General features: G+C 39.1%; 2 protein-coding genes across 11 annotated transcripts in view; one reads left to right on the top strand and one right to left on the bottom strand.

Moving 5' to 3' along the window:
• Nucleotides 1-27,326, top strand: part of CUNH7orf50 (chromosome unknown C7orf50 homolog) — a 131,803-nt gene that overhangs the window by 39,116 nt on the left and 65,361 nt on the right. The window contains exons 1-2 of one of the 10 annotated variants that reach the window (XM_062607972.1): nt 22,575-22,591; nt 23,112-23,197. The exons of 4 other annotated variants lie outside the window; for them this stretch is intronic. Coding sequence is in view for 1 of the 6 variants with exons in the window: in XM_062607970.1 (XP_062463954.1) it covers nt 26,236-26,238 (3 nt within the window). In the remaining 5 variants the exon portion in view is untranslated. Of the gene's footprint in view, nt 1-14,664; nt 14,779-18,269; nt 18,294-22,532; nt 22,592-23,111; nt 23,198-24,209; nt 24,481-25,982; nt 26,239-27,326 lie in introns of those variants that run through there. 5 more of the 10 variants (XM_062607973.1, XM_062607974.1, XM_062607975.1 and 2 more) reach the window with 5 other exon arrangements.
• GPR146 (G protein-coupled receptor 146) lies at nt 6,873-14,587 on the bottom strand. The gene is made up of 2 exons (XM_062607965.1): nt 14,404-14,587; nt 6,873-11,703 (listed from the first exon to the last, which is right to left on the bottom strand). Exon 2 carries the CDS (start codon nt 11,657-11,659, stop codon nt 10,655-10,657), a length of 1,005 nt encoding a protein of 334 aa, XP_062463949.1. The 5' UTR covers nt 11,660-11,703; nt 14,404-14,587; the 3' UTR covers nt 6,873-10,654.

Consider the following 27,326-nt stretch of genomic DNA (forward strand, 5'->3'; position numbering starts at 1 on the left):
CTCTGCAATGACCGTGAGGTGTTAAAAGACAGGATTTTGAGCCTGTGGTATGTTTTGGGTCTGGCTCAACATCAGTCTTCTTAGTGTCTCTGTTGAATCGTGTTCTTAAAACCTCAGAAAGGGTTGGCACATGATGTATATTTTCTATGGTGCATGCAGACTTTCTGTCTGGATGCATCAGTAGCATCATGTTTTCTTCGTCCAGCACACAGGGAAGAACATTTTTATTGTAATATTTTAATAATCTGCAGTAGCTTTCACAAGATTGAGAAGATAATTTGTGACCAGTGTTTGAACAGTGCTCTCTTTGTTTTCAGTGTCTTACTTGTTGCACTTTCATTGAAAACGTGGAAAGAGCTAAAAAACTTCAAGAAAATGAAAGAGACAAATATGAATGAGTCTAGATTTCAAAACTGGAGTTGTGGGTTACCTGGAGAAAATAGTTCAGCACTGGGTCTGAATGCCCATGGCACTGCCCCAAATACTTGTTTGAAACTAAAGATGCATATAGAGAGTCTTGGGTTGCAGCAGTGGCCCCAGTTTCAGCTTTCAGGTTGAAGGTTTGTGTTCTTTGTGAAGTAGGTGTACTCCAAAACAGCTCTTCAGTAGTTAAGTGGTTCTGTGAAATGTGGTTTCCTATGAGCTTACACATTATTCAGAACGCTGTAATTCCTATGTTTGGTTTGGATCATTTTAGCATAGTAGTTAGTTGGACCGGGTAGGAATATTCAAACTGCTCTTCACAAAGGTTTAAATTATTTTCAGTAAGCAGTCAGTGAGTAAGGAGTAACTCAAGTGAAGATAAGCATTAACACAGGAGCGTTAGAGCCACATTTCCTGTTACTCAGTAACTGCTTTTCTGACAGTGCAAGGTGTAGTACAGCAGAGCTCTAAGGGAACTTACCCTCTGCTGAGAAAAATTATATAAATAGGACCGGAAAAGCAGAAAGAGAAAAGCTATTTCTTATGTCTCTCATCTTTAAAAAGAAAAATAACCTAAGAGAAAGCTCTCATCTTCAAAATCATGTTCACATTTACAAACATTATTTCATACTTCAGCTGAAACCTGTATGAAGCCTCGTTACTCAGTGGCATTTAGAGGGCAAGAGAACTTATCATACTTTGAATCAATGTCAGGTACCATCTTACAATTTCAGAGCATGTAGAGAGATTCAGAAGACCGTGTCAGACAGTACCTCCTTTTTACAGGTGGAGCGCTTGGCTTCTGAGAAATGTATTCTCCCATGTTGATGGAATAAATTGAAAGAGGAGAAAAAGAGGTTAGAAAATCAAGGTTATCCTACCCCGTATACTTTATTCTCTTAAGATGGTGCTCATTCCCATCTTGGTAGCTGCAGTTCTGCCTCATGTAAGGAAGCAGACAAAACTGAGTCTGAAGTCTTGTAACAGATGCATGGTGTTCTGGCAGCAGCTAACCATGCTGTTACTGTCACAGTTAATGTGTTACTAAAAGAAAACTAAGATACTGCTGTTGTGTGGCCGTGTCTTTCCTTAAACAATTAAATACTTTATTTAATTTGCTTAAATGATCACAGGGTACAAAGTCATATGAGAACAGTGGCAAACAGACTGTTTTGTTGTTTCATAAAACTGCAAAAAGCGGTGGTTAACTGACTGTTTGGGGTGAACCATAATTTCACTGTTATTTTTATCAGTAATTTGTGGATTTATGAATCCTTGGCAGTTAGTATCTCAGTGGAAAAGGCTGATGTATGATAATGATGTTCCAGATAGGGCAGAGGCAGGAAAGGTAGAAGTTGAAGAAGGTAGAGACTCGTGAGATGCTGTGACATTATTTAAGGACAGGCTGTTAACACAAAGAGTTCCAGGAGCCACCTACAGTGTGCTGTGGTGGGCAAACCTTGTTTTTTTTTTTAACACACCTTATTCCTATGGCAAAGTAAATATACCCAGTACTGAGTGACAGATGTTATTATAAAGAAGGCACATGAGAGCCCCTTTTATTTTGACCAAACCCAGTAATTTCTCTTAATTGACCCTGGTGGTCTTACGGATGTGTTTATCAGAGTACAGACCCCTGACAGCAGGTTTAACTTGAAGTCTCTTTCTCTCATGTACATGTACGCCAGGTGAGAGAAACTTCTCTGTCTTCTCTACCAAACGCCATTCGATGCTTCTGGCTTGCTGAAACCATGGAGATTTCAGTCTTTTTATTCTCTGGCTTAAAACAGATCGATCCAGTAAAGTATTATGGAGGTGGTGATACTGTCTTGCTTACCTGCCTTCTGAATCATCATGGTCAGTTGTTCAGCAGGGTCATCACAGCCAGAGACCAAAGGCTGCAGTGAGCTTGCAGTTACTCAAAGGATTGGACTGGATTGCTTGAGGGTAATGATTGTTGTTTGGGAGCTAACCCTGCATGAGAAGCCTGAAGTGTCATTTTAGAATATGTTGTTGTCGTCTTTTGTTCTCAACTAACATATCTATTTTATTTTTTGCCTTTTTGATGTAACGTTATTAAGTGTCCCTGTGTAGTACAATCAGATTGTTTTGGGATATTAACAGGCTTGTTAATGCCCATTCCCCAGGGTATTGTGATGAAAAGCAATTGCTGTGCTACTGGAATTTTGAATTGTGAAATATTCTACACTTATTTCAGATATTTTTCATCAATTACCATGTATTTATGTCTTATTTTTTCCTCTAGTGTTGTTATGTAACAAAAACAACCACAAAACTTGAGTGCGGGATGTTAGCCACCCTTAGTCACAGATTGTTTTGACTCTATTCAGGGACTGAGCTGACATAGGGGAAGCTTTTCTTTGTGGGGTTTTAAGGATACTTGTGACCTTAAGGACACTTGTATTAATGCAGTAACTTAGGATTCCTGGAAAAAGAATTATTTCTTGAGAAGAGCATCTGTTCTAAGGCTTTTGTTACATTATGCACAGTCACCAGTCACTCTGTGAAATAGTTCTTGTGAAAGGCCTTGACATAAAAAAAGGGGAAAAACCCCCTAGCAACCAAAAACCCCCTAAACCAGGAAGGAAGTTGCATGGAGAACCAAGAATTGCTAGCTTGAAGAAAGTTGAAGGAATTTCAGTTATGGATGAATTTTAGAGTACAAAGACATGCAAGATTTTTTTATTATATTCCCTGCATGTTTGGTTTGGGGAGGGCTTTTTGAGTGTGGGTTTTTTAAAATGTAATTCAGTCGCTTACGCTGATTTATGGGGTACACGGAGCTGTGTGTATGTGTAAAATCTGACAGTCTTACTGCCACTGCTTGGAACTCTGTGCTTGGAAAGGGTTAAAAAGGCACAAGTTGGAGATGTGTATACATAAGCACTGGTATTAATAATTACCCATGCCTCAGAGGCTGGTTGTGAATAACGTTTCTTCCTTTTATTCTAGAACAGCCATGCTCTGTGCTGTTCAATTGCTGCCTTTAAATCTCAGGATTGCTTGCCCATTATTCATTATTAGTGATTTTATATTGGCTTATTTGGCTGTTGTTTGTAATGTAAGCTGTTTTATAAAGAGTACTTTATTACTATTACTATTCAGTAATGTTTCTATCAATCACAAAATAAATCCCTCAGTGTGGGTAGATCATCTACATAACTCAGCCATGAGAGCTCAGAAATTGCCTGTGTTTCTAAATAATACTTTTACTTCTGTTAAAGGGTGGAAACAAGCTTTTTCTAATGGCAAGTTTTAGAAGAGAGCTGGTCTCTGCATAGCACTGCAGGTGTTAGAATGATTACTGAATTGCACATAGGCTGACTTGAAAAATTTTGGTAACTTCTGTATTAATTACGTATGAAATCTATTTCATTGTGAACCAGTGAAACCATAACTTAATTAGAAAGCATTACAATGCTCTGGAGCTGAATGGGAATGGTACTTTCTTTGATCTTTGAGCATCTTGTCAACCACAATGACTAGTACCAGATGTTTCATGAAACAATACAAGAAACATATGCTTTTTTAATAAATATTTCTTTCTTGTGAATAATCAGGCCTAATGGCCTGCTTCAATGTCCTTCTGCTGGGTTCAAAACCAAATTAACCGTTGCAGAGATTTGTTTCTTGCAACAGAATATTCTGTTACATGCCTCATCCTCGCGGCCAGTCTGTTGCAGCAGTCATGGTTAATTTTATTCCTCCTTAGAAATACTTCCAGCAATGCCCTTAGTGCCTGCAGGCAGGACCATCCAGTACAAATCTGTGTCTCGCCAGAGACTGGGACTGATTTCTTTTTCCTAATGACTAACTTAAATCCTTTAATTTGTTTTACTGATCTTAACTGCTTTTGGGAACTTCAAGAGTATTCTGCTAGTGACCACCAGATGGAGTTTCTAAAACATCTTTGACAACGACTTTCAGAATTAATTTCAAAATGATCCTTTAAAGGTTTTAGAGATGAGCGAAGGAACAGTTGTGGAAATTCTAACTGTTTCAAGTCAAAATTTAGCTTAAATTTGCAAACGTTATTGCTAAAAATGAAGCTTTTCAATTCATTTTCTAGTTGGTGATTGTATTGGGCTTGAACAGCAAGGGTTTGGTAGCGGGGGTCACGGGGGTGGCTTCTGTGAGAAGCTGCCAGAAGCTTCCTCATATCCAGTGCCAGCCAGCTACAAGGTGGACCTGCCAAGGCTGAGCCCATCAGTGGCACTTCTCTGTCCATGCCTCCAAGTTGGGAGTATTTATGCTGCTGCTTATCTGTCTTTTCATATAATGCATTATCAAGTACTTTTGAGCTATGAGAAAATGGATTCTCCTTCTGGTTATCAATTTTGTTTGCTTTAAAGAGCTTTTGGTACTGTTTTGTTTTTGTTAGCTTGTTTTCTTTGTTTTTTTTTATAGATACATTTGTATATTTAATTAATGAATGCTTTGATAAAAATTTAGTGTTTAAAAAAACATTTTACTGTCTTGATTTGTAACATTGCAGTAACTCTGCCTGCTGTAGACTGAATGATTTTGACCATGCTTGTGAATGTAGTTGAAAGTCCTAATTCTGTAGAAGGAAGGAATATAAGGAAATCACAGACTTCCAAGGTAAGGAAAGGACTCGGTGAGAAGAAAGTGGAGTGACAAAGAGGGCAATAAATCCTCTTCTCTTCTGATGGGAAAAGAACGTATTCAGCATATGTCGAAGTGTTTTGATATATAATGTAAAACTAAAGGAAATACAACAGAGGAAACATTTCACACTTCAGACCTGTTGTCATGGCAGTCGCTGCAGCTGGTTTGGTTCCTTTAGATTGCCTTCACTTGGAAAACATGTTGCATGAGATATTTAAGAAATGGACATGGTTTTGCTTACCAAGAAACTGCAGAAATTAAGCTTGGAGCATATGGTTCAGATTCATCAGTGCACTGAGCACTTTGCAGCTGCAGAAACTTAGGTTTGATAGACAGTGCTTCTCCAAGTGCTCAGCTAACAGCAGAATCGAGAGCAGCACTTGCCCAAACTCTTGGGTTTGTTTTCTCTTGCCAGTCCTGCACTGCTGCAGTTAAGGTCATGAGGTCTCCAGCCTGAGCCCTGTACTGCTTTCATTTTTACTGAGCAGTGATAAATGGGGTTTGTATCAGGAGCACAAAAACAATTTAATTGAATCTTAGGGTTGTTTTTTTTAAAGTGTAACTTCCCTTGAGTTTTCTGGTAGCAGTGTCCTAATTTCTTTGCACCTTTGGGGCCTATTTTGGGGCCTGTTCTATTCTCTGACAGTGAAATGCCTGTTCTCTGTGACTGCTCCAAAATGTGGTTGTGTTCAGTGAAATCTCTTCGCATTGACAGGAAAGGGCGGAGTCTGATGCTGTGCTGGCCTGGTTTATACCAGTGTAAACCTATTGACCTGGTTGTACCTCAACAACTCTTTTTCCTTGCATTTATGGAGAAGTTCCCCCTTTGCAAACCTGTAGGTTTGTTGACTTGCTGCTTAATGAACTAACTGTTCTCATTTAATGGCCTTCAAGTCTATGTTGTGTAAAAGGGGGTTTACTAATCCAGATGGGAAATAGCCTTTTTATGTATGACAGTTATACCTTAAAGCTTTTAGGAATGAAGCAAAAGAAAAATCACCACTCTGTTTGTTGAGAGATGCTGGTTTCTTAATTAAGAGTAACTACTAGGATACTCTAAATACTCTTCCAGTACTCTTTAAACGCTTGTATGGAAGTAAGGGCACCTTGTCAGATACCAGGGTTTGACTAAATGATACAATATTGCAAATTCCATTTTCACAGTTGGTTTTTAAATAGAGTTTGATTTCACTTACTGTATTCCACACTTTACAGAAACATTTAAAGGGAACAAATTAGTAATTTTGGAAGCATAGCCAGATCCATGGTGAGCGATCTTTTTGGTTATCCACAGTGTTTACTGCAATAAATGTGTCATGAGCTACATTATATTCTTAAAGCTAAATTTTCTTTGGGATGCCAAAGGTATGCGGTATTATATTATGTTGTTCTGGGAACCAAGATAATTCCTGCAGGGAGCTGATTTCCGAGATCTCTTTTGTGGCAGTACAAAGGAGAGGAAGTGACAAGGACATGGCCAACGTGTGCATTAATCACCAGCCTTGTATTCTTGTGGTACAATGTCACTCTGTCTTATTAGTTGCAGGACTTTATGCTGAAAAAAGGTATGTTGTGTGCCCTTTTCCTTTCATTCCCAGGTAAATTCCTGCTGATGGACATTGAGATCTTAATGATGTCAAAATTACATCCTGGAAAATCTGTTACCGTGTGTGATTTGACATTGAAGTCATGCGATTTGTTATGTTTTACTTCAGTGAAGCAACACAGGTTTAACCTTCTCTACAATAGGTTTTTATCAAGAGGGCTAAAAAAACAAATGACACATCTCACTGACTGGATACACTTGAACACTTTTTATTGAGAATGTATTAGAGTCAATAGCTCCTTTGTGATGCTTTGCAGAAAGTCCATTTCTAGAGTATTTTGACATCATTTTGGAGGCCATATCTCTTCATTTTAATAGAAACAGAAATTTTCTAGTGATTGATCACTTTCTTCCATTAACTGAAATTATGTCTTAAGAGACCAGCTCAGCTGGATTCTCCAATGGAAGCTTTCGAAAGTAGGGCCTCTACTCGGATAGCCAATGAGGACCTGTCTTGAGCTTGCTACATTAATAATTAAAGCAGAAGCAGAGCACAACATTTTTGTTAGTTCATTGAATTGACTTGATTGGCAGCTCGACAAGAGGGCTGTAAGCCACAGAGCAATTCAAATACCAAGTTTAATTTTGTGAGAAAATAACACTGTTAATAATGGCACTTCACTAGTGCTTAATTTCTAGTATACAGTATATACATTCAGAAACATACAGTACAACTTCCTGCTCAGAGGTTTACATTCCAATAATGTGCTTTAAGAAATAATTTAATAAAATCTTCGTGAATTCCTTATACATCAGTAGGCTGATTTTTTTAATCTTGCATATATACAGTGTTTTACTTATATTTGAATGCAGAATAGATAAGCCCCTATTTACAGTCATCAGAAACCTTCAGGCATTTGAAATGGAAAGGCTCCATTATGAGAACTTTGTATATTAAAGATTTTCCATAAATGTTCTTTCATATGTATGATACATGTATTTCCTGAAGTATTTTACTGCACTTGCTCATCTGCTGTTCTTTATATAGATATTGCAAAGTTCTCACTTTTTGGGATACTGCTTTTTCAAGAAATACCATGTGAGGGTGCTGCAATTAAGTTCAAAATCTCCGTATGAGAATAGCAGCCAGGCAGCTCCATGGCACAGTTTCTTTGAGGCAAGTAATATATCAAATTAACTCTTAGAAAAGTTGAGTGGATATCAGAGTTGCTTTTTAAACTGTGAAATTTGTCTATATGACTGCCATCACATTTAGTATATCTATACATATATATGTATATACTTAACTGCTGTAACAAAAAAAATAGAAAAAGACTAAAAACTGAGTTTTCAAGGGTAAATAATATAAAAACTTGTTCTTTCTCCATCTCTCAAATAGCAGCTTTGATTTGGCTACATAAATCCATTTGTAATGTCAAATCATTGAATAAGATTTGGGTCATCGTAGAAGAGTTAGTCTAATGAAGTAAATGTGAGTGGTGAGCAGTACCGAGTGTACAAGGCCAAGCATGGGTGGAAACGGAGGAGCAAAATGAAAATAGATAGTGCAGAGAAGTGCAAAAGATGAGAGAAAAAGAGAAATGATGAAAGATCCATGATGTGAAACTGTGAATTTCACACGGAGAGAAAGGAACAGAAATAAACGCCACAGTCCTGTGAAAGGCAGGAAGATGTCTTAATAGAAGGGGGAAATAGAAGTAAGGGAGCAAGTGTAAGTTAAAATTGCACTTAATGCTGCCTGTTCAGCCACACAGTTCTGGCAGTGTCCCAGTTCTGGAAGCCTCTATTCACACCAGATAAGCCAGTTCCTCCCTGCTGGAATTTTCCTGCATAATGGGATAAAATTTCTTTAACAGATTTTTACAGGAGAGGTTTAATGTGGTGCATTAGGAAACCTAATTTTCTTCAGATGGGAAGAAGAGGGGCCTAACTGCTTGAGAGTTGTAAGGAAAGATTTCTTTCTTAAGCACTTCTGTGTGGAAGTGAGTTTGAATGTTCAAGATGTGTAGAAATTCACAGAAAACCTCTCAAGGGAAAAAAAAAACAACCAGAGCAGCCAGGGTCATGTCAGCATAAAGGCACAACAAATTAATATGTGAATGGGATACAATGATAAAGGCTTCATTCCTTAACATGGTTTTCATCAATGGGCTAAAACTATGAAGTAAATTGATGTAGTTGTGCTGGGTAGTTTTTGTGTGGAGAAAATACCACAGAAATAGATGATAAATAGTACAGTCTTTAAGGATTAAAAAAAACCAAATTAGTAAGTGAAAAGCTATTTTAAAAGTAAAGAATAAATGGAAAATCTTTTCCACCAGGATGCTGACAACTTAGACATGCTTCTATATGAAGTAGACAAGCAAAGATAGCTATGGGAAGAAATTACTTGAGTAACATTGATGAAAAGGGAAAAGATTTGGAAAGGCTGTCCCTCACCTGCTTTCCACTTAGAATTTAAGAGGACCCTTTATCAGATGAGAATTGTGCTATAAGCAAGGGAAAAGGTTAAACTTGGGGATTTGCACCATGTTTTTTCTATACCAGAGGCTTGAAAAGGCACGATTTTTTGAGTAAAGTCACGTGGAATTCGAGTTGTGTTGCGACAGATTAAGCAATGAAATGATTCTGCTGCGTTGCAGAGTGGGTGACAAAGATGTCTTGCTGCCCCCAAACCAGTGGGAGAGTATACGTTTAACTTCTGTCCCCCTCTGTCATTAATAATGCAATAGCAGCTTAGGAACAGGAGGTTCTTGGGTCAACGTTTCATTGTTTGGTGTTGCGGGTAACTTGTTTCCTGCAGCTTGTTGGTGTTTCTTACATATTTCATATACTCAGTAAAATTTGGCAATCTCGACTGGATTTCTTCATCCCCCTGTGAAATACAGAAACTATACCTTCACTGTGCATTCAAGAATCACACTGGGAGGCACTCCATTTCTGAGAGATCAGCAAAAAGCTGATCCTGACTGGGATTCCTAGATACTATTCCCATTTTTAAACCTTGTATGTATTCAGGGATTTGGTATGGTTTCCAAACCCTCAGTGATACCCTAGATTAAAGAGATGTTAATTTATTTGTTGCAAACATATCCCTTGAAAATACAAAATGTTAATCATAAACATATTTATTATTAAGATAATTGTTACATGAACATATGTGGACCATAACACTTAGCCAGACAGTCTTTACTAGTTAAACTTCGATTTAACTTTGTAAACCACTGTGTCCTTCATTTTAGTATGTGGAACAGGCATCTCTCAGTTCCCTTAGAATTAGTCAATAAATATTTCTGAATTCTTGAAATGTTTAGGATGCAAACAAAGCACTGGAAAACTAAAACATGTTTTTGTTGTACCTAAAAAAAAAATCAGTTTATCATAAATGTTAAAACCTAGGTTAGTTTGTGTGAGAAAATAATTTCTGAACATGATTCAGAATGGGGAACATTCTGAACATGGGGATTCAGTAACAGAGAAAGAAATTAAATAATTTAATTTATAATTCACATTTACTATTTTGACATGTATAATTGGATAACATGATCTTCAGTAAAGATCATCTATATCATCTTCATTGAAAAACGCTATTTACTTCATCAAGGATAGCACTATTACTTCTTTGTACAGAAAGTAAGGTAATACCTTTTCCTATACAAGATACAAGGTGCTGTGTCTTCAGTCAAGACTTCAATAAACTGCTTAGTGATTTCTTCAGACAGGAATATTAGAGCGATGAAGACAGAGTTTTTGCTTTGTAACCCATTCAGTGCACCGAAAGTATTAGATGTCACAGGTATTACAGCACATAGGCCAGAGTCTCACAAGATTTCAGCAAACAGTTAACTATTTGAAAATTAAGACTGTTCCATTGAACTGTAATGGAAAGCTCCTTCTAGCCCATTGCTTGGGACTCTCACATTAATGGCTCTGAGTACCAACAAGCGAAATCACAGTCCCAGTACTGGTACAGCAAGTACTGCATTAACAGAGCAGCAGAGGGTTTTTCCATACCTACGTCATGACCTGCTGTACTACTGTGTGCTCATGAGAACACCCTTGATTCCCACAGTGTATCTTCTTAAGCAGACGTCGTAATTTGTTGGGAAAGTTTTTGTTAATGTATCTGTAGAGCAGAGGCATTACAAAGCTGCTTGAGAAAGCCAAGAATTTTGACAAAATCTTGGTAAAATGTAGTATTCGACTGTAATTCTCATCTGCAATTCTTCCTCGTGCATTCGTAAATGTGCTTACCAAGAGAATAACGTAATAGGGCGTCCATAAGGTAAACTGTGTACAGACTGTGGCAATCAAAAGCCTGTGCACTGATGGATCTAATCGTCCAGTGTCTTGATCCAGTGGTGTTGCCTCTTTGCGTATTCGCAAGATTAATACAAGTGCATACAGTACAGCAATAGCTGGTACAACATACCCAATAAAGACCATAATGGCATCTGCTGCTTCTTTGTTCTGCATCTTGGAACATTCAATTATTTTAGTGGATACATGATTGCAGACATAGAACAGGAGAGATGAAAAACTTGTAAGCATGGCACCACCCCATATGAATCCACAGACGTGTTTGGTGTTGTACACGCTTGACATGTAAGTTCTAGGTAGAGCACGTTCAATGTAGTAGTCCAGACTGAGTAATGTAGTTGAGTACATGGTAACTAAAGATGAGACGTTGAATAAAATAAGTAAGGTAATATAAACTTCATTGTTAGAATTCCAGATGGCCCATTTTGTATTGGCAAGACCTAGAAGATACATTGGTGCCAGAGTGTTTATGATGAGGCCGGCAATGGCAATGTTGACAAAGTAAACATCTGGCATGGTCATAGTAGCTTTGTTGTAGAGGTTAACTAGGACCAGCAAGCCATTGTAACAAAGGCCAACTGGGAAACATATAATGAGGTAGAGTAGGGAAAAGATGGAAAGCACAAGGTGGAAGTCATGGCAGAGATGCTGGTCCTCACTGCTCTCGGTACTGTTGATCAAGGCTTCGCAGCTCCACATAGTGATTTTAGCTTTTGTATCTTCTCTGCTGGTTACCAGCTTTTCTGTAGAGAGAGAAATAGTAAAAGTATTGTTGAAATACTATATTGTAAGTGAAATGCAATGTAGAATGAAGAAAACATTCTAAAGATAGACATTATGTGCTTCATTTAACTGTTCAGTTTAAGGTCAGTGACTGAAATGCCTTTTGATCATGTTAGACTGTAAGAGAGTCACCTGTGATTCAGAATTTCATGAGACTAGTACATGTTCTGAACTACTAATTTAAGTGAAATTAATGGCAAATGAGTTGATACAGGACACTCAACAGAAGTAAATAAAATATACCTTTAAAGTAAGTACAGATATAATACACCTGAAGTACAATGTGTTTTAAAATTATTAAACAGTACCTTTTATATAGTGAATAATATAGAAGAGTGGCTGCTGAAGAATTGAAGGCTATAAGCTGAAGAACAAATCTTAGCAATAAGATCAAGAATAGAGTTCTCTAAGGTGTTAAATAAGCTTTATGTCGAAAAGATAGTTTCTTAGGAGGCATTTGCAAGGCAGTACTGTGGATGTATACTGTATCACTGATAAAACTGACAAAGACTAGAGGGAACTGGGAAATGAGGTGAAGGGGTTTTTTATAGGTCAGTTTGTAGTGAGACTTCCGACCTATAACCATTTAGTTGGAAAAAAAACAATGGACCTCTGTAGTCTAGGGAACATAATATCAGGGCAGCCTGACTTTCCAAAAAAGCAAGAATCAGCTATCATTTCCTCTTAAAATAGCTTGAATTCTTTAAAAACTATGCTACTATCAGTAGTTGTTGTCCAGCTATCTTTGCTTTTGTAAAGAGATAACATTTTAACTGAAATCAGTGAACTTCAAAGCAATCATGAACAGTCTCTTTCCAAAATGCAGAAATGAGAAATAATCTTTCAAATACAATTCAAAACATCCACAGCCTTAAAACCGTGGTTCTTATTCCCATATCTGGGACAGCACAGAATTTATGCAGCAGGTGATTTCCCATGTCACGTGTACTCTGATACTGTCAGATACTCAGCATTGTGTGTCTCTCTTTCAGCACGTATAGGAAAGTACAAATACATATACCTGCATTCTTTCCAGAGAGAGAACAAGATTTAATCAAATCCACAATAAACATTGTGCAATTAAAATGAATGTTACTAGACAACATGCTATACTCCATGAACCACAGGGCTAAATTATATGGTATGGGTTTTGTAAGCATATGGATACGTGGTTGCATCTCTCTAGTGCTAATCCTGTGACACTTCAACCATAGTACAGAATGTATTCCAGAATCATGTCAACTTCCATTTTTTATTTTCCACTGAAGTTGTTTTGTGTGCATTTTTCTTCTAAATACCATAGCCCGTGCCAGAAATCAGGCTAAAAATACAGTAAGTTTAACTGGGCAAAGAAATTTTTATTCCACTGTCATATGTTAGATTTCCTTAGATAAGTGGCAGCAGCACAAGATGCAGTTCTATTGTTTTTAAAACTTGCTTTCTCACCTTAGAGGAAACGCTTTGTTTTCTCAAATCAGTTCTTTAGCTATAGTATTGACATGAGTAGAAAGTACAGTATCTTTGTGTTGTCTTTCAGTCGTCACACTTCTTGAGCACTGAAAACCACTCAGTTTATTTTCAGGAAGCATCTGTTGTTTTAAGTTTTTAAGAAAGAAAAAGAAAAGCTGTTTTGCACAGTTGAAGGCAACTGGAGTTACATCTCATTGAACTGTTATGACTTGATCCAACCAAAGCAGCAGACTGGAACTCGATATTGCAAATATATGCACTATGGTGAGTGCAAGGGTGACTAAGCAAAGGCATGGACACAATCACGTAATTCCATTATGTAGGTTTATCCTTAAGCATGTAGCTTTGATTACTCCAGACTGAATTACATCAGCCACAGAATACCTGCCTGTATATTGTCTCAGAAGATCAACAGTCTTTGCTACCATGCTTTGTATTTTATAGAGCAGGAGAATGTCTGGTTTCACAGTGTTTTAGTAATTACCACGTTCTTCTTTACATCCTCTAACTGCAGTTAAATAAGACAATCCTATATTAATGGTAGAAATGGTTGGCAATTCATTCTGTTAAATAGTAACCGTGCCAAATTGCAAAACTTACCTCCGAAATTACAAAACTTACCTCCAAAATAGGTAGGAATAAATTCCAAAGTAAAAATATTTTCAGAGGAAATTCTGTTGATGACTTCTAAATTACCAGATGAGGTATTCTAGCCACTAATGCAGAAATCACCCATTTTAAATTGTCACTTACCTCCGAAGGCACTGAACCTGTTTGCTCTGCTGCCTGGGCCCAACTCAGCATTTCTTACCCAGCCGTGTCTCTTGTCATTTTAAAGGCAGTTGTGTCTCCATAGACCACGTCTGGGTAAGTCCTTCCGATGCTTCGGGCGCAGTTGTTTTACCCGATCAATCAATACTAAACCCTTTCTCCAGTCAAAAGTACATTTGCAGTCCCAGGTTGACTCTGTTGCATAAGTGACTGCTGCAGTGCTCTTGTTTACTGTGGCCTGACTCAGCCTTCCCTAATGCTTCCCCAGGTCTTGCCTGATTTTATACTTCTGTCACGCTGAAAATTAAAGTCAGAACTCCAAGCGTAGAAGGCAAGAGCGCCCTGGCAGCTGCCGCTCTCTCTCCAGCCTGCCTTTCCCACGGCCCCAACCTCGGCAGCGCTGCTGTAAAGCCTCTTACCTTTAATTCACGTTTCACATTCCTCCGCGTTACCGGATCCGCACGCCTTTGATAAGCAGCGTTTCCGAGGAAGGAAGCTGGCTGCACAGCCCTGCCGTGTTTCGCTCAGAGAACATGGTGATCGCCTCCCACCAGCGCCTGGGCAGCGTGCGGCTCTGCGTGCCTGCCTGCGCTGCACTTGTTTTGCCTCTGTAACTTACTCGCAAGTTTCTGCTTGGCTTGGCAGGCGGCAGGCCCCTCCCTTTCCCTGTTTACAGCCAGTTTGAAGAAGTGAGAGGCTGTGCTGCGAGGGGAGTGAGCTGCTGAATCCAGCTCAGTTCAGTCTCTGGGTTTCAGATTTACTGCTTAAAATATACGGGCTGCCGGAGCCCGCAGGTTTGTTATGGTATTGTCATCTGCGCTGGGGTTCTCCGGGGACATTGGAGGGGCTGCTCCATTCCCTTCAAGCGCGATCAACAGCTCTCGGTCAAGAGCGTGGGTTTTATTTAACCCTGGATGAGAATATATAGCTTTGAGGTTTCAGTTTTATAGGCCATACACCCTAAACAATCAGTGTACAGGTGCTCGTGCTGCTTGCAAAGGTGAGCTTGCTTGTACCAGGAGCTAGTAGAAAAGGTTTCTGAGCATTTACTTTGAATTTGGAGGTTCTTCTGGTGCTCTGAAAAGGCTTTACAGTGTGAGCCTCATTTGGTGATGGTGTTACAGATTCCATTCTGCCTCCTTTTGGAAAAGTTGAAAAGACGATTGTTCTCAACAGTGTTTGCATGTCACTCGCAATTAATGGATGTATTTATTCTGTGTATGTTCTCTACATGTTTAAAATGAATCGTTTCTTGAAAGAGTTTTTGAACTCTTGGTTGGTAATTCATCTAATTCATCCCATGCTGAATTCTGTTCTGTGGTTGTCGATTTATTTATATGGAACCTTCTCAGATTAATGAACTAAAGTTACTATCTTCAAAGTATGTTTTTTAACTGACACTGTCAACCAAAGCTGAGAGCAGCCTTTTTCAAGACAATTAGTCTTATAGTTAAAGATTCTGAGGCTTTATTCCATAGCAAATAGACACCCATGAAAACTCCCTTAATTAAAAAGCAGGTGTTTATGGGATAAATGCCAGAGAAACACTAAAAGTGGTTATTCAGTATTCAGTTTGTGTTGAGTTACTCTATCTGAGTGCAGTTGGGTTTGTTTTTTTTCGGCAAGGTCTGTACTTCTTGGTTTGTTTTAGGTAATTCATTATGAATATTGTAAAACCAATACAACTCTCACATGGCAGGAAGTTCCTACACTCCTGTTTGATACATAGTCCACAGACAGAATTGTGTATGTACTATGGATAACACTTTACAAACTGGCATCAAGCCTTTGCTGCCTTGAAACTTTAGGAGAACTTGAATCATCCCAAGTTCACTGGGGAAACAATAAGGTAGGAAAGGTATTAGTGTAGAAGTACTTCTAGAATTCTGATACTTGGCCAAGCACCCATTTCTTTACATGCCATAGAAGGTGAAGGTGGTTTTATATAGATAAAAATTTGCACAAGGTACTTAAGAAAAATTTCTTAGAATACTACACAAAAAGTTAAGAGCACTTGGTTGCAGAGATTGTTTTAGAAAAAAATACATAAAATGAACTTTTAATGAGAAAAATTAATGAAGTGCTGCTTCCTTATATTACAGAGTTCCTAGCTACAGTCTGTTTTTTCAGACATTTTCATTCATGCTGCAGCACCAAGTTGCAGAGCAGGTTGGTTAACAGTTTCAAGGATGACCATTCCACGCTCTGATTATTTTATTTGACTTAAAAAGCCCCAAACCTTTATCCAGCTGTAGCAGTATATCTTGCTCTGCAGATTTTTTTGTTTAGACAATGAATGATTTGTCTCCTTGGTCTGCTATCGTCTGTATGTGATATAGCTCTTATCTAGATTATCTAACCTCTAAATATGTGTTTTCACAAGCTGTAATACCTTTGGCAACAGCCATGTATGGTTTACAACGAGGTAAGTCTCTAGACAGGCCTAAGACTCCTACTTTCATCAGGTCTTCTGGAGTTCTCACAGGATCTCTTAATTCTTACAGAGACTGAAGTACCATAGGGGAAGGCTGAGCGCTGTGCTGAGCATTGCTGCATGGCACAGGTTTACTTCAGATCAAGACTGAGGAAACTGAAAAGCTTGGCCAGAAGTGTTGCATATATGTATAAGCCATTGTTAGCTACTCATGAGGGCTTGAAAAGTGCTTATTGAAAGTGTTACGCTAAATATTACTTATGGATTATTTATTAATATTTTAAATAAAGGGTGACTGGTGTTTCTGGAAAACGGCATACCTGCAATTAGTTGTACCTCAAGGGGAACACACTGAACTCTCAAGTGTGAGAGAATGAAGTGTCACACTGTTGTTGCCTCTCAATCTGAGTAGCATGACATATTTTTAGGCTTACTAGCTTATATACATACCATAGGGATTAACAGAAGACTTGTTGGCTGGATATACAGAAAAGTAAAACTAGATTGCCTAGGTTAGTTGTGAGGGGAAAAAAAAATGCGGCAGTGCAGGCAAGTAGGTTCCAGAATATACTTTCCTTATGCAGTTGATGAGTTGCTGCTGTTTACAATACAATGATACAGCTCAGATAAAATGCTTTTAACGTTAGTGGAGAAGAAAATCCTGCTTGATTCTGGGTGCTGGGCTGAAAAACAGGCCCCTTCAAACCCTATCATTTATGTCTTTGTGGTGCAATCCTTGACCAGTTTGGCAGGTGCTGTGTTATAATCAATAGCTCTTCTATTTTACAGTGTAGTTAATTCAGTGCAGTATAATGCGAAAGAAGTCATGACTGAATAACAAGAATGCCTCATATAAAGTAGCATTGAAAATAACTCAAATTTCCCTTTGCAGTAGGAACTTGCTTTAGTAGCAGCATAACAATAACTAAAATTTCTTTAAGAAGTCCTTTGACTATTGCCTACTCGTGCTAAATTCTGCACAATTTGAGTGCTGGGAGCCCATTTCCAGCTTTATAGCTTAGTGTCTTCCCCTGATCCAGTGTAATTCCTTAAGTGTTCATTCTGTCCAGACATAAATGGTTGTGCACATTTCCCCCTGTTTTGCTATTTTTTAAAAACCCTTGTTTTTCACATCTGCCTTGCCCTTGTTTTCCTCTTTATCTCTCCCTGATGACTCGGTTACAGTTAATGCTGCACCTCCCATCATTTGCTCATATGACACATATACGGTATCATAGCAGACTTATCACAGGATTTCTAAGTATGATACTGTTTCACCTCTTAATTCTTCGTTACCTTTCCCATGGGAAATCTCAGGCTGTTCTTAGGGGTGTCAAGTCAACAATAAAAATCAAATTCCCAAGAACCATAAGGGTTATTTCTGTCACATGTTGAATGAGTACAGAGATACTCATGCTTCTCTGGTCATTGCATTTTGCTTTGGTCATCCTTTGAGGATGCTCGCTCTGCTTTCCCAGAAATTCTGACTATGTCTTTCATATGTTTCATATATGTCTCCTGCCTGTGGCCCTCTCTCTCACTTGCCAGGTGACCTTTTTATTGTTCCACAGATGTTGGCAGCCACTGTCACTTGTTTGTTCCTTTCATTCTGTAAGCGCCGTCTTTGTAGTAAATCACTTGCATAGCAGCTACCTGGTCATCCAGATCCCACTTGTGCCATGATAAACTGCTTACTGCCCCTGGCAGTTAACCTTTTGTTTACATTATTATTATTATTATTTTTATATAATGCCATATAATATAAAACTATTAACAATGTCAGTTACACATTTTGTTTCTATTTACATTGTTCATCTCTTTGGGAATCTGTTATAAGGCCATGGTCAGAAGCAAGTCTCTGCAAATTACTGGGTGGTAAGCATCAACAAGTGAGTTCAGATATGCCTTTGGTTTGGAAGAAAGAGGAAAACTTGATTTTAGGGTACGGCCACTGTTTCCCAAGATGCACATCTTCTATATATTAGGTTAGAACTGAACAATTTATGTCTTCAGAGTTCATAGACAATTGCTCACAACAACATGTAGCCATCAGCAATGGATAACTGTATTTGCTTTCTTTTCTCTTTCCTCACTCCCCCTCAGTTTTTAAGCAGCTTAAAGCTTATGAGAACAGATAATACCCACCAATAAAGAAAGACAAAAAAGATCAACTACTCTGGAAACCATAATAAAAACTGCCCAGGGGTGTTTTTAAGAGCCTGTTACATCTGTTGGAGAATGGCATTGTGGTAGTGGTGTTTAAGGTTGTAATAACAAAGTGCTACGGGGTAGAAGGCGCAAATGAAATTCCTGTAGAATGGGGAGACTTTTAGGTTCTGTGGAGAGGAGATAGTCCTGCATTAAGGCCACTGAAGAGTTGCATGGGAGGAGCCCCGTGTTCAGACACAGATGCTATCTGCCAGGCACATCTGCCACTCCAGATAAATCCTCCTGTTCTCTGCTGTTTATTCCTTTGTAATGGAGCCTGTGCAGGGGCTAGGCTGTCGGTGGCTGTGCCCTCCTTGCAGCTGCTCAGTGCACTTTGTGCACTGGGGCTCTGCATGGGTTAACTCCATAAACCCCATCATGTTTTGCCAACGTCTCGCAGTATCCTGGTATCAGATGAGTGTGACTGATCTCCTGCTCCACCTCTTCCTGACTTAGATTTATCACTGAATTCCGAATGAGCTTCTATATGGAAAACCTGACAAACCTTTTCTTTTATAACACTTATGTGCTGCGAGAAGGAATTCACCATAGAGTGAACAGTGCGGCTTTTCATACATCACAGATGTATTGTGGGTTAAGATTTCATTACTGCAAAAAGTGAAATGCCTTAATTTTGTGCAGTTCTAAACATAAGGTATTCCTTCAGGCAGCATGAATTTATGCAGCAGTTACCTGTATTGATTTACAGCCTTAGCTGCCTTGGTTTCGGAAATGAGATACATTTCTGAGATGCCCAGCTATCACTAGGTAATGTTTTCCTTAAAAACTGAGTCATATGAAAACCAAATCCCCTGTAGTTTTCCTGGTATTCATACTGGCTCCCAGTAACTTATGGTGTGTTAAATAACAGGAATAATTAGAATGAATGTAATATTAGAAAATAGGCATCATTAGATGCTTTGAGTTCCAGATTTGATAAAGGTGACTGCTTGGAGTACAAGAAGCGGCAGCTTTTAAGCATCGGCAGAGTAGATGGTGCCTTTCAGTGGTGGAATACAAGCAGCCAGTTAGCCCCACTGTAGTTCCTGGTCCATGTTTTCAGAGCACTTGGAGGCTGATTTTCATGCAACTTCCTACTTAAAACTAAGCGGCAACAAACCTGAATAAAATTCAGTAGCAAGATGATTGGGAGTTGCTGCAAAAATTTAACCTGTGGCAGAATTTCCACTGTGCTTATAACTGGTGAGCAACAGAAACCAAAGGACATAATTAAATCCTACAGTGTTGTTTTCTTGGAGAGCACACAGGCCCATTAGCTGTAGCAAATACTTTCATTCAATATAAAACTGAAGTTAAGTGGAGGCTTCTTGCCATATGAAATACTTCAGCTCAGTGGATCTATCGAAGATTACGTGCACCTTCAGAAAGCATTCTTGCTGTCATGGTGGTGATGACAGAGTAGCTGGGACTTAGTGGATTTACACTGTTTTTAATGAAGGTATTCAGTTCGTTTTTCATGACATAAGGAATTCATTACACAAGGTGGGTGATTTCATTAAAGGATCTTTCTTATATGGTAATCATCAATATTTAACTGTAAGGTTTACCCCCTTTGCCAGTAGACACTTAAACTGTGGAACAGCAAGTCAGTTAAGGCTGGTTTTGGGGAAAAAGTGTTTATGAAACTGATCATGTTCCTTTCTTTTATGTAAAGTTCATCAGATCATAGAGATTAAATCAGAATTTTCTGCTAAAGCTTTTTTAATGTTTGAGAAAATATAAAATTGCAGGATAGTTTTATGGTAAATTTTTTTTGTTTAGCAAATTTCTCTTGTTTAGGTCTCTTACGAGATAACAAGTGGCTAGATCCCTGCATTTCTAGCATTTTGGAGTTGCTGAGGTTCCAGGTAAGGGAACTTTATGAACTGAAGATTCTGCTTCTGGTCCCTGCAAATCAGCATCACTCTAGTAAAGAAGACGGATTCTTGCCAATCAAAATTAATGCAAATTAGCCCTGTTCTAGATAGTGCAGACTGAATTTATCCAGGGACTGAATGTCAAAGGCACACCGACGCTGCGAATTACTCAGTAAATGAGTTGGCAGGGTGGAAACAGCAGCTCTTATCTTAACCTGCTGTTTCTTAGCTTCAGCCGTGCTTAGGGCTTCTGACAGGGAACACTGCTGAAATTTGGCAGCACGAAAACATTCCGCACAGATACTTTGCTGCCAGTTGCAAAGACTGACAGGAGGCACAGATGGTAGTTTTCCTGGAAACTATAATACAACGCCATTTCCTATTAGAAACACCAGTGAAAGCTGACCCTGTGACTTATCAACAAGACATCACGTTGCCCGTGTAGGAAACTCTTGCGAAACAAACTCAGACTGCAGGGACCAGGTTTCCAGTAAATGCAAAAATATTGACATAGTTCTTTCTCAGATAACATTTATGAGTATGAAACTGCTTGGAGTTTAGAGTTCGAAGGGGAAATCGGCCCTCAGCAGAGTTGCTGAAATGACTTCAAAATGTGTCACATCTATTGGAGATAAACAGAAATCTTTCTGATAGTTGTCAGCAAGTCTAAAACCTCTTGTTCTTGCCACTCCTGTGGCTTTTAATTTCTGTTGCTTGGTGAAGGGCATATTTTCTAGCTGCCTCTTGGATGAACTCGCGTGTTTGCTGATTGTGTCTTATTCCATTTATAATATCTGAGTAAAATAGCTTGCATTCTAGGTGAACTAGTATAATACTATTCCTGATGTAAGGGTGGGTATTATTAGACTGCAAGATTTGAAGTAGGGATTTTAGTTTACCAGGGGCTTGAAATTAGTTAAGAAGCATCTTACTGACATGAATGGGTTCTGACTTGTCCATCTACTACATGTCATGTGCCAATCCCTGCTCCCCCTTATCAGTGACAGGGTTTTTTTACCCCTTATTCATCAATATTTTCTTGATTTCTTACAAGGCTCCCCGTTGCCTCTGTATGTATGGAATGACCCTTCCATGAAACTTGAAAAAGTCAGTGATAACCTTTAGCACTTTCTATTCTAGGGTGCTGGCAGAGGCTTTGACAGGTTTAAGTATTTGATGATTTCCCTTTAGTCCTTGGCCTTACTTTCACAGGTGTATGAGTGGGGATGCTTCCCTAAATAACCTTAACTGGTGTTGTTCTTCCAGCCCAATATGAGTCTGGGCAAATGCTTTTCAAGGGAAAAAAAAAACCTCCAGAAGTAATTTCAGGGGAAGAAATGTTCAAAGGGACCTCTGTAAACCAGGGCTCTCTAAACCTAAACCAGGACTCGTTAAACCTAAGGTCTGTCATTACCTGTGAAGTTACCTTGAGTATACTACTTCTGTAGCAGATTTTGTTACTTCAGGAGCTGTGCAGAACCTTGATATATAAAATTGCATTGGGTTTGCATGGCAAGGTTTTGATAGCAGGGGCTACAGGGGTGGCTTCTGTGAGAAGCTGCCAGAAGCTTCCCCCGTGTCCAACAGAGGCAATGCCAGCCAGCTCTAAGAAACACTGGCAGGGCTGAGCCCATCAGCTGAAGTTGGTAGCGCCTCTGGGGTAACGCATTTAAGAAGGGGAAAAAGTTGCTGCACAATGGCAACTGCGGCTGGAGAGAGGAGTTGAGAGCATGTGAGAGGAACATCATGTTGGAGACGTTTGTGGAGAACTGTCTCTAATGGGAGGGAAAGAGTGTGAGGAGTCCTTGCCTGAAGAGGAAGGAGCAGCAGAAAAAACATGTGATGAGCTGACCACAACCGCCATTCCTGTCCCTCTGACCACTGGGAGGGGAGGAGGCGGAGAAATTAGGAGTGAAGTTGAGCTTGGGAAGAAGGGAAGAGTGAGGGGAAGGTATTCTGAGATTTAGTTTTATTCCTTATCCTACTCTACTTATCTACTAGCAGTATCTACTGTCTATCTCTTATCTACTAGCAATAAATTAAGCTAGTTTTCCCAAGTTGAATCTGTTTTGCCCATGACTGTAACTGGTGAGAGATCTCCCCCCGTGTTTCTTTTGGCCCATGACTCTTCTATTGTATTTTCTCTCCCCTGTCCAGTTGAGGAGGGCAGTGGTAGAGCAGCTTTGGTGAGCACCTGGTATCCAGCCTGGGTCAATTCACCAGAAAATTAAATTTATAATCTGCTTCCTCCTGTGCTAATGGGTGTAGGTTTGAGGAGTAATTAGTTTGTCACAGATCCAGTTTCTTAGTAATGATTGATAAATGGTTGTTTTTACATAGCCCACACAGGCACAGGGTGTGCATGAACAGTAAACTGTGGTTTGTAGAGAGCTCACTGGAGCCCGCTCACCTCTCTTCACTTAAATAAGCCCTACATGTTTTAGCTGTTGTGGAAAATATGCAGAATATTCTGATAACCTCTTATCTGATGCTCAGACCCTGAATGCAGAGGTTGACATGGATCATTCCGATGTGCAGATCACAACCATAGACATTCACATAAACCACTTTGTGCAGACATTTGATTAACTTTCTTTCATCCTTTCAGAATCAGTCCAAGTTCTGTTGGAATCCATGGGACACTGATGGGGCCAGTCAAATGCATGAAGGACGTGATTCTGGCATGAGAAAACGGTTGCTGCCTTTTTGTGCTGCTTTAGCTTTTCTATAAGAAGGACATAAAGTTCAGCTGACAAAGCCCTAAAGGAAAGTAGGTCTTCTGCTAAGAACAGTAGAAAACAGATTTGCAAATATCATTGTGATTAGCATAGTTAAAAATGCTTATGGAGGCTAAAAAGGACAGCAGTCATTCTGCTTATTCAAAGCTTCTCCTGAAAGCAGCTAGGAAATTTTTTGCTGCTTCGAAGTTTGTCTTTGGCTTACCTTCTTTTAGAATATAAATGAAAATGAAGCTTAATTGTGATTAATTAGTTAATTACTTGCTGCTGTGTCTCTTAGCAGCTCTGCAGTAATATTTCACAGTATGGTTTGCTGTGTGTTTTATTACGCTATGAATAGAAGATTCATGTATCTCACTTTGAGACCTTTTTTGCTTTACTAAAGACTAATTAGATTAACTTTTGATCAATTCCCTTGCTCTACTTGTGCTATACTGTTTTACTGCTAGATTTAATATACAGAAAGATTGAAATCTCATATTCAGAGCAATTAATAACAAACTGAAAAGCACATGCTCAGTACATAAAGAAGCAGTAAATGAGAAATCCAGCTAATGTGCAAGAACGTGAAAATTGACAGAAATAAGAAAAAGCCTAATGCAGCTTTCTTTCAGGCAACTAGATAAAAGTAGGAGCATGACAAACTTAAACAATGACATTGGCCCTAAAGAGCTGTTATCTAAAACCTGAACATCGATTTCTAACGATGGCGCTGTTCATTTTCACTGATCCAAGGTTTATATGCATTAATGCAAATTGGGTTTCAGCTCTTAAAAACAGAAAGCAATCCAAAAGGTGAACTTCTTAAAATCTCACCTGGGAGGCAGTGCCTTCTTGTTCCTTGGTGGCTGGCAGAAACATTTTGCCCATCAAGTGAGCCCCTTTTCAAAGTGAGCTCAGCAGAAACTCCAATATCTTGTGTCTCTTGTAGGAGTAAACAGCGAGGGAGCTTAGGAAAAGGCCGCTGACGCCGCTGCACTGCCCGGGGTAGTGGCACCGGGCTCTGTGTATACATGTGACTTCCCTTGCACATACATACACATAATCCTTTAAGCTTCAGCTGCATGCTTGTATTGGCGCAAAGGGCCGTTGCAAAAGCAGGGGGCCTGATCCTGCCATAAGGACTCTTCTGCAGACCGTGTTCATAACGGTGAAAGGGGCTTTCAGGGGTGTTTTTTTGGAAAGGACAAACTGAAAGGACATTACTGTGGTCTGAGAACAGTTCAGCCTTCGGTGTAGGTACGAAACGGGAGACAAATAGCGGCTGCATTGAACTGGGGGAGCTGCTTGGTGCAAGAAGATTTTACCTTAGGAGTAGCTATTCTGTGAAGCTGTGCATTTTAATAATAATAAATCCAGAGCAAGATAAGCCAAACTGGCAAAAATAATATGTTAGTAACATTTTATTTTCTTTAGAGGGACTCATCACAGCTGTGTTTGTCGGGAGTCATATCCCTTCCCAGCTTCGCAAAACAATGCTATTTAGCAAAAGCCTGTAACATCCACTTGGCCTCTGGAGAGTTTAGACAGTAACCAGCATTAGACCTGAATAAGAGCCAGTGTACGCTTTAGAAAATACTTTACTATAAACCTCAGAATTATTTTAAGCATTCAAAAAGAACATTTTAATTAAAAGAAAGAAACCCCAAACATGCAGGGAAAATGCTGCTTTATCATCTGGCTTTAATGAGATGGTAGGGAAATGTAAATTCTTTCCATTTGAATAAAAAGCATGTAATATCACGATTCTGCCTACTTAGCTTGAATACAAATAGTCCTTAAATAATTTGCCATTTAAAACCGTAATGAAGAATTAATTTATATGTTTTCTTTCCTCCCCAAAGCAGTAAAGTGTAATATCTCCTTTCACTTATCAACCAGAAAGGAGCTGATCCCTAAAATTAACAAAGAATTTGTCGTTCATGTTAGGCATGTGTGTAGCATTGTATTTACTCTATGCAATACACGTGTGTTTTCTTACTTTATACTTTTAGTTGCTTAATTTTATTCCTGTAGTGTCTTGTTAGCTATCACATCAGAATAGGGCTCTAAGAGAGACTCTAAGGTTAACACCTGAGAACTTTGCTTGTCAGTATTTACGATCTGAGTATTTGCCTACATCAGTTATTTTTTTGTTCCTTTTGGCTAAGCTGCTATTGTTTATATCAAAGTAAAATAACCCCAAGTCTCTATTTACAATCCGTATAAGATAGCGGCTCTGTTTGTAGGTCCCACGTTAATATTTTCCATTGAATGCTCTATTGTTGGAGATCGGTCAAATTGTTAAATAAACAAGCCCTTCTGTAATCTCAGAAGTAACATTTCTATGAGGAGACAATGTGGGGCAGGCCAGGATTATGCTTTTTCCTTTTTTAATGGTTTGTAGTATTTCATGCTTTATCACTCATTTGGTTAAGCCGGTATATGTGGTTTGTGTTTCGAAATGCCGAGCAAAGCCCTCAAATGCTGTTGATTTACATTTGATAAAATACCAGTGACAGTTGAGCATAGAGTTTAAGGTGAAGTGTGCTTTCCTTCTGAAATTCAGGCCTCATAAACTTTTTGCAGGAGAAAATGCAGAGACTGGGAGACGGAATTGTACTCCTTTGGTCTCCAGGGAGAGTGGAAGGTAATAACGTGGCTCCTTCAAGTCTGCTGCTCTCTTGGTTTTATAGAGGTGACTGCTCACTCCTATAGGAGTGTATTCAGTTTGCAGTTATATTATCCTGGTTGGGGTTCTCTCATATGCTTTCCCTGAGGCTTGTTTGTAAAGATACATAATCCCCTACACAGTTATGCTTGTCCCTGATCGTCTGGGGTAACTTGGGGTAGTTGTGAGGCAGAGGAGACTGTCATGCTTTGACCAGAAGGCCCAAATCTCAACAATATCTGCACTTGTAGAACTTGCGCAGGTATTTCTTGTGGCAGAAGACCCACAGCAGTTTTTGCTGACACTCAAGTCCTGGACACACGGCTGCAAGGGGATGGAGTGAAATGGTGAGCAAGGATGTTTGAGGTTTACTTTAGTGACTTAATTTTTAACTCTGCCTTATTGCAAAGTAAGCAAGTGCCAGCCTCAGTGAAGGCGGAGCCTTTTCTGTGACCTGCCAGGGAAAATTAGCCCATGCTTAAACCACCTTTAAACACAAGCTAGATAACTTTTGTGTGCACCTGGTATAAGTTCAGCTGGACAGGAGTCCAGTCTGAGTGTGCAACACACACATAACCTCATGCATTGCCACTAAGCAGCAGGGATCACAGAGCCTTGAGGTCTCCTTTTCAGATTCAGTACACTGTTGCTATTGGCTTGATACTCTGAATTAAATATGCCAGTTGCCTGTCCATCCTCCTCCAAATACAGTTCTCATTACTGATGGTTCTGTGAATTCAATGCACAGTCCTAAAGTTCATAATTGCGAGTAACTCTGTTAATATGAAAGTTGCATTTGAGCAGCGCAGGTTTGCGTTTAAAGAACATTTGGTAGTGGTTCAGGTGATGAAGTTACCCTGGATTTGAGATGCTGATGTTTCTGACATGCTGCCGTGTTTGATTGATAGACAATTCAAACTACCAGAATTGATAGACAATTGATAGACAATTCTGGTGGGATTTTTTACTTGCATAAGCTAGATAAGAGAAAACCTGAGAAGTTCTGTTCAATTTTCTTTGGCAATATAGTGACTTTCAGAAGTTCATCTTTTAGCTGTGCTCTCTGCGGTAACTTAGGTAGATTTAGTGATTCAGATGGATTAAAGAAATCACAAGGTTAAAGTCAAAGTAGTTATTTGGGACTGTGGTTGCCAGAATATTATTTTTATGAGCTAAAGTGGTTTTGTTGAAGCATCACTGTGGCATTAGTGAATTAGTGGGTGTACTTTTGGGCCCTTCATGCCCATGTGTAAATTGTTTATAAAGAATAGTTATTCGTGTAAAAGAGTTGTTCATCTAAAAGGTTTATCACAAATATTCCTCAATATGCTTTATCTGAAGCTGAATTAATGGTACCTGCAAAGAAACGCAGACTTCGTGGTACATGTTAAAGGGACTGTGATGTGGTCAGGCATCTCCTCATTGCATGGGATGT

Source organism: Pezoporus occidentalis, unplaced genomic scaffold (assembly GCF_034315485.1).
Source record: "Pezoporus occidentalis ecotype Australia unplaced genomic scaffold, CSIRO_AGI_Poc_V1 ctg128, whole genome shotgun sequence".
Classification (NCBI taxonomy): domain Eukaryota; kingdom Metazoa; phylum Chordata; class Aves; order Psittaciformes; family Psittacidae; genus Pezoporus; species Pezoporus occidentalis.

Bases quoted from the DNA above. Each gene is read 5' to 3' on its own strand.
- GPR146 (XM_062607965.1), bottom strand. From the start codon at position 11,659: ATGTGGAGCTGCGAAGCCTTGATCAACAGTACCGAGAGCAGTGAGGAC.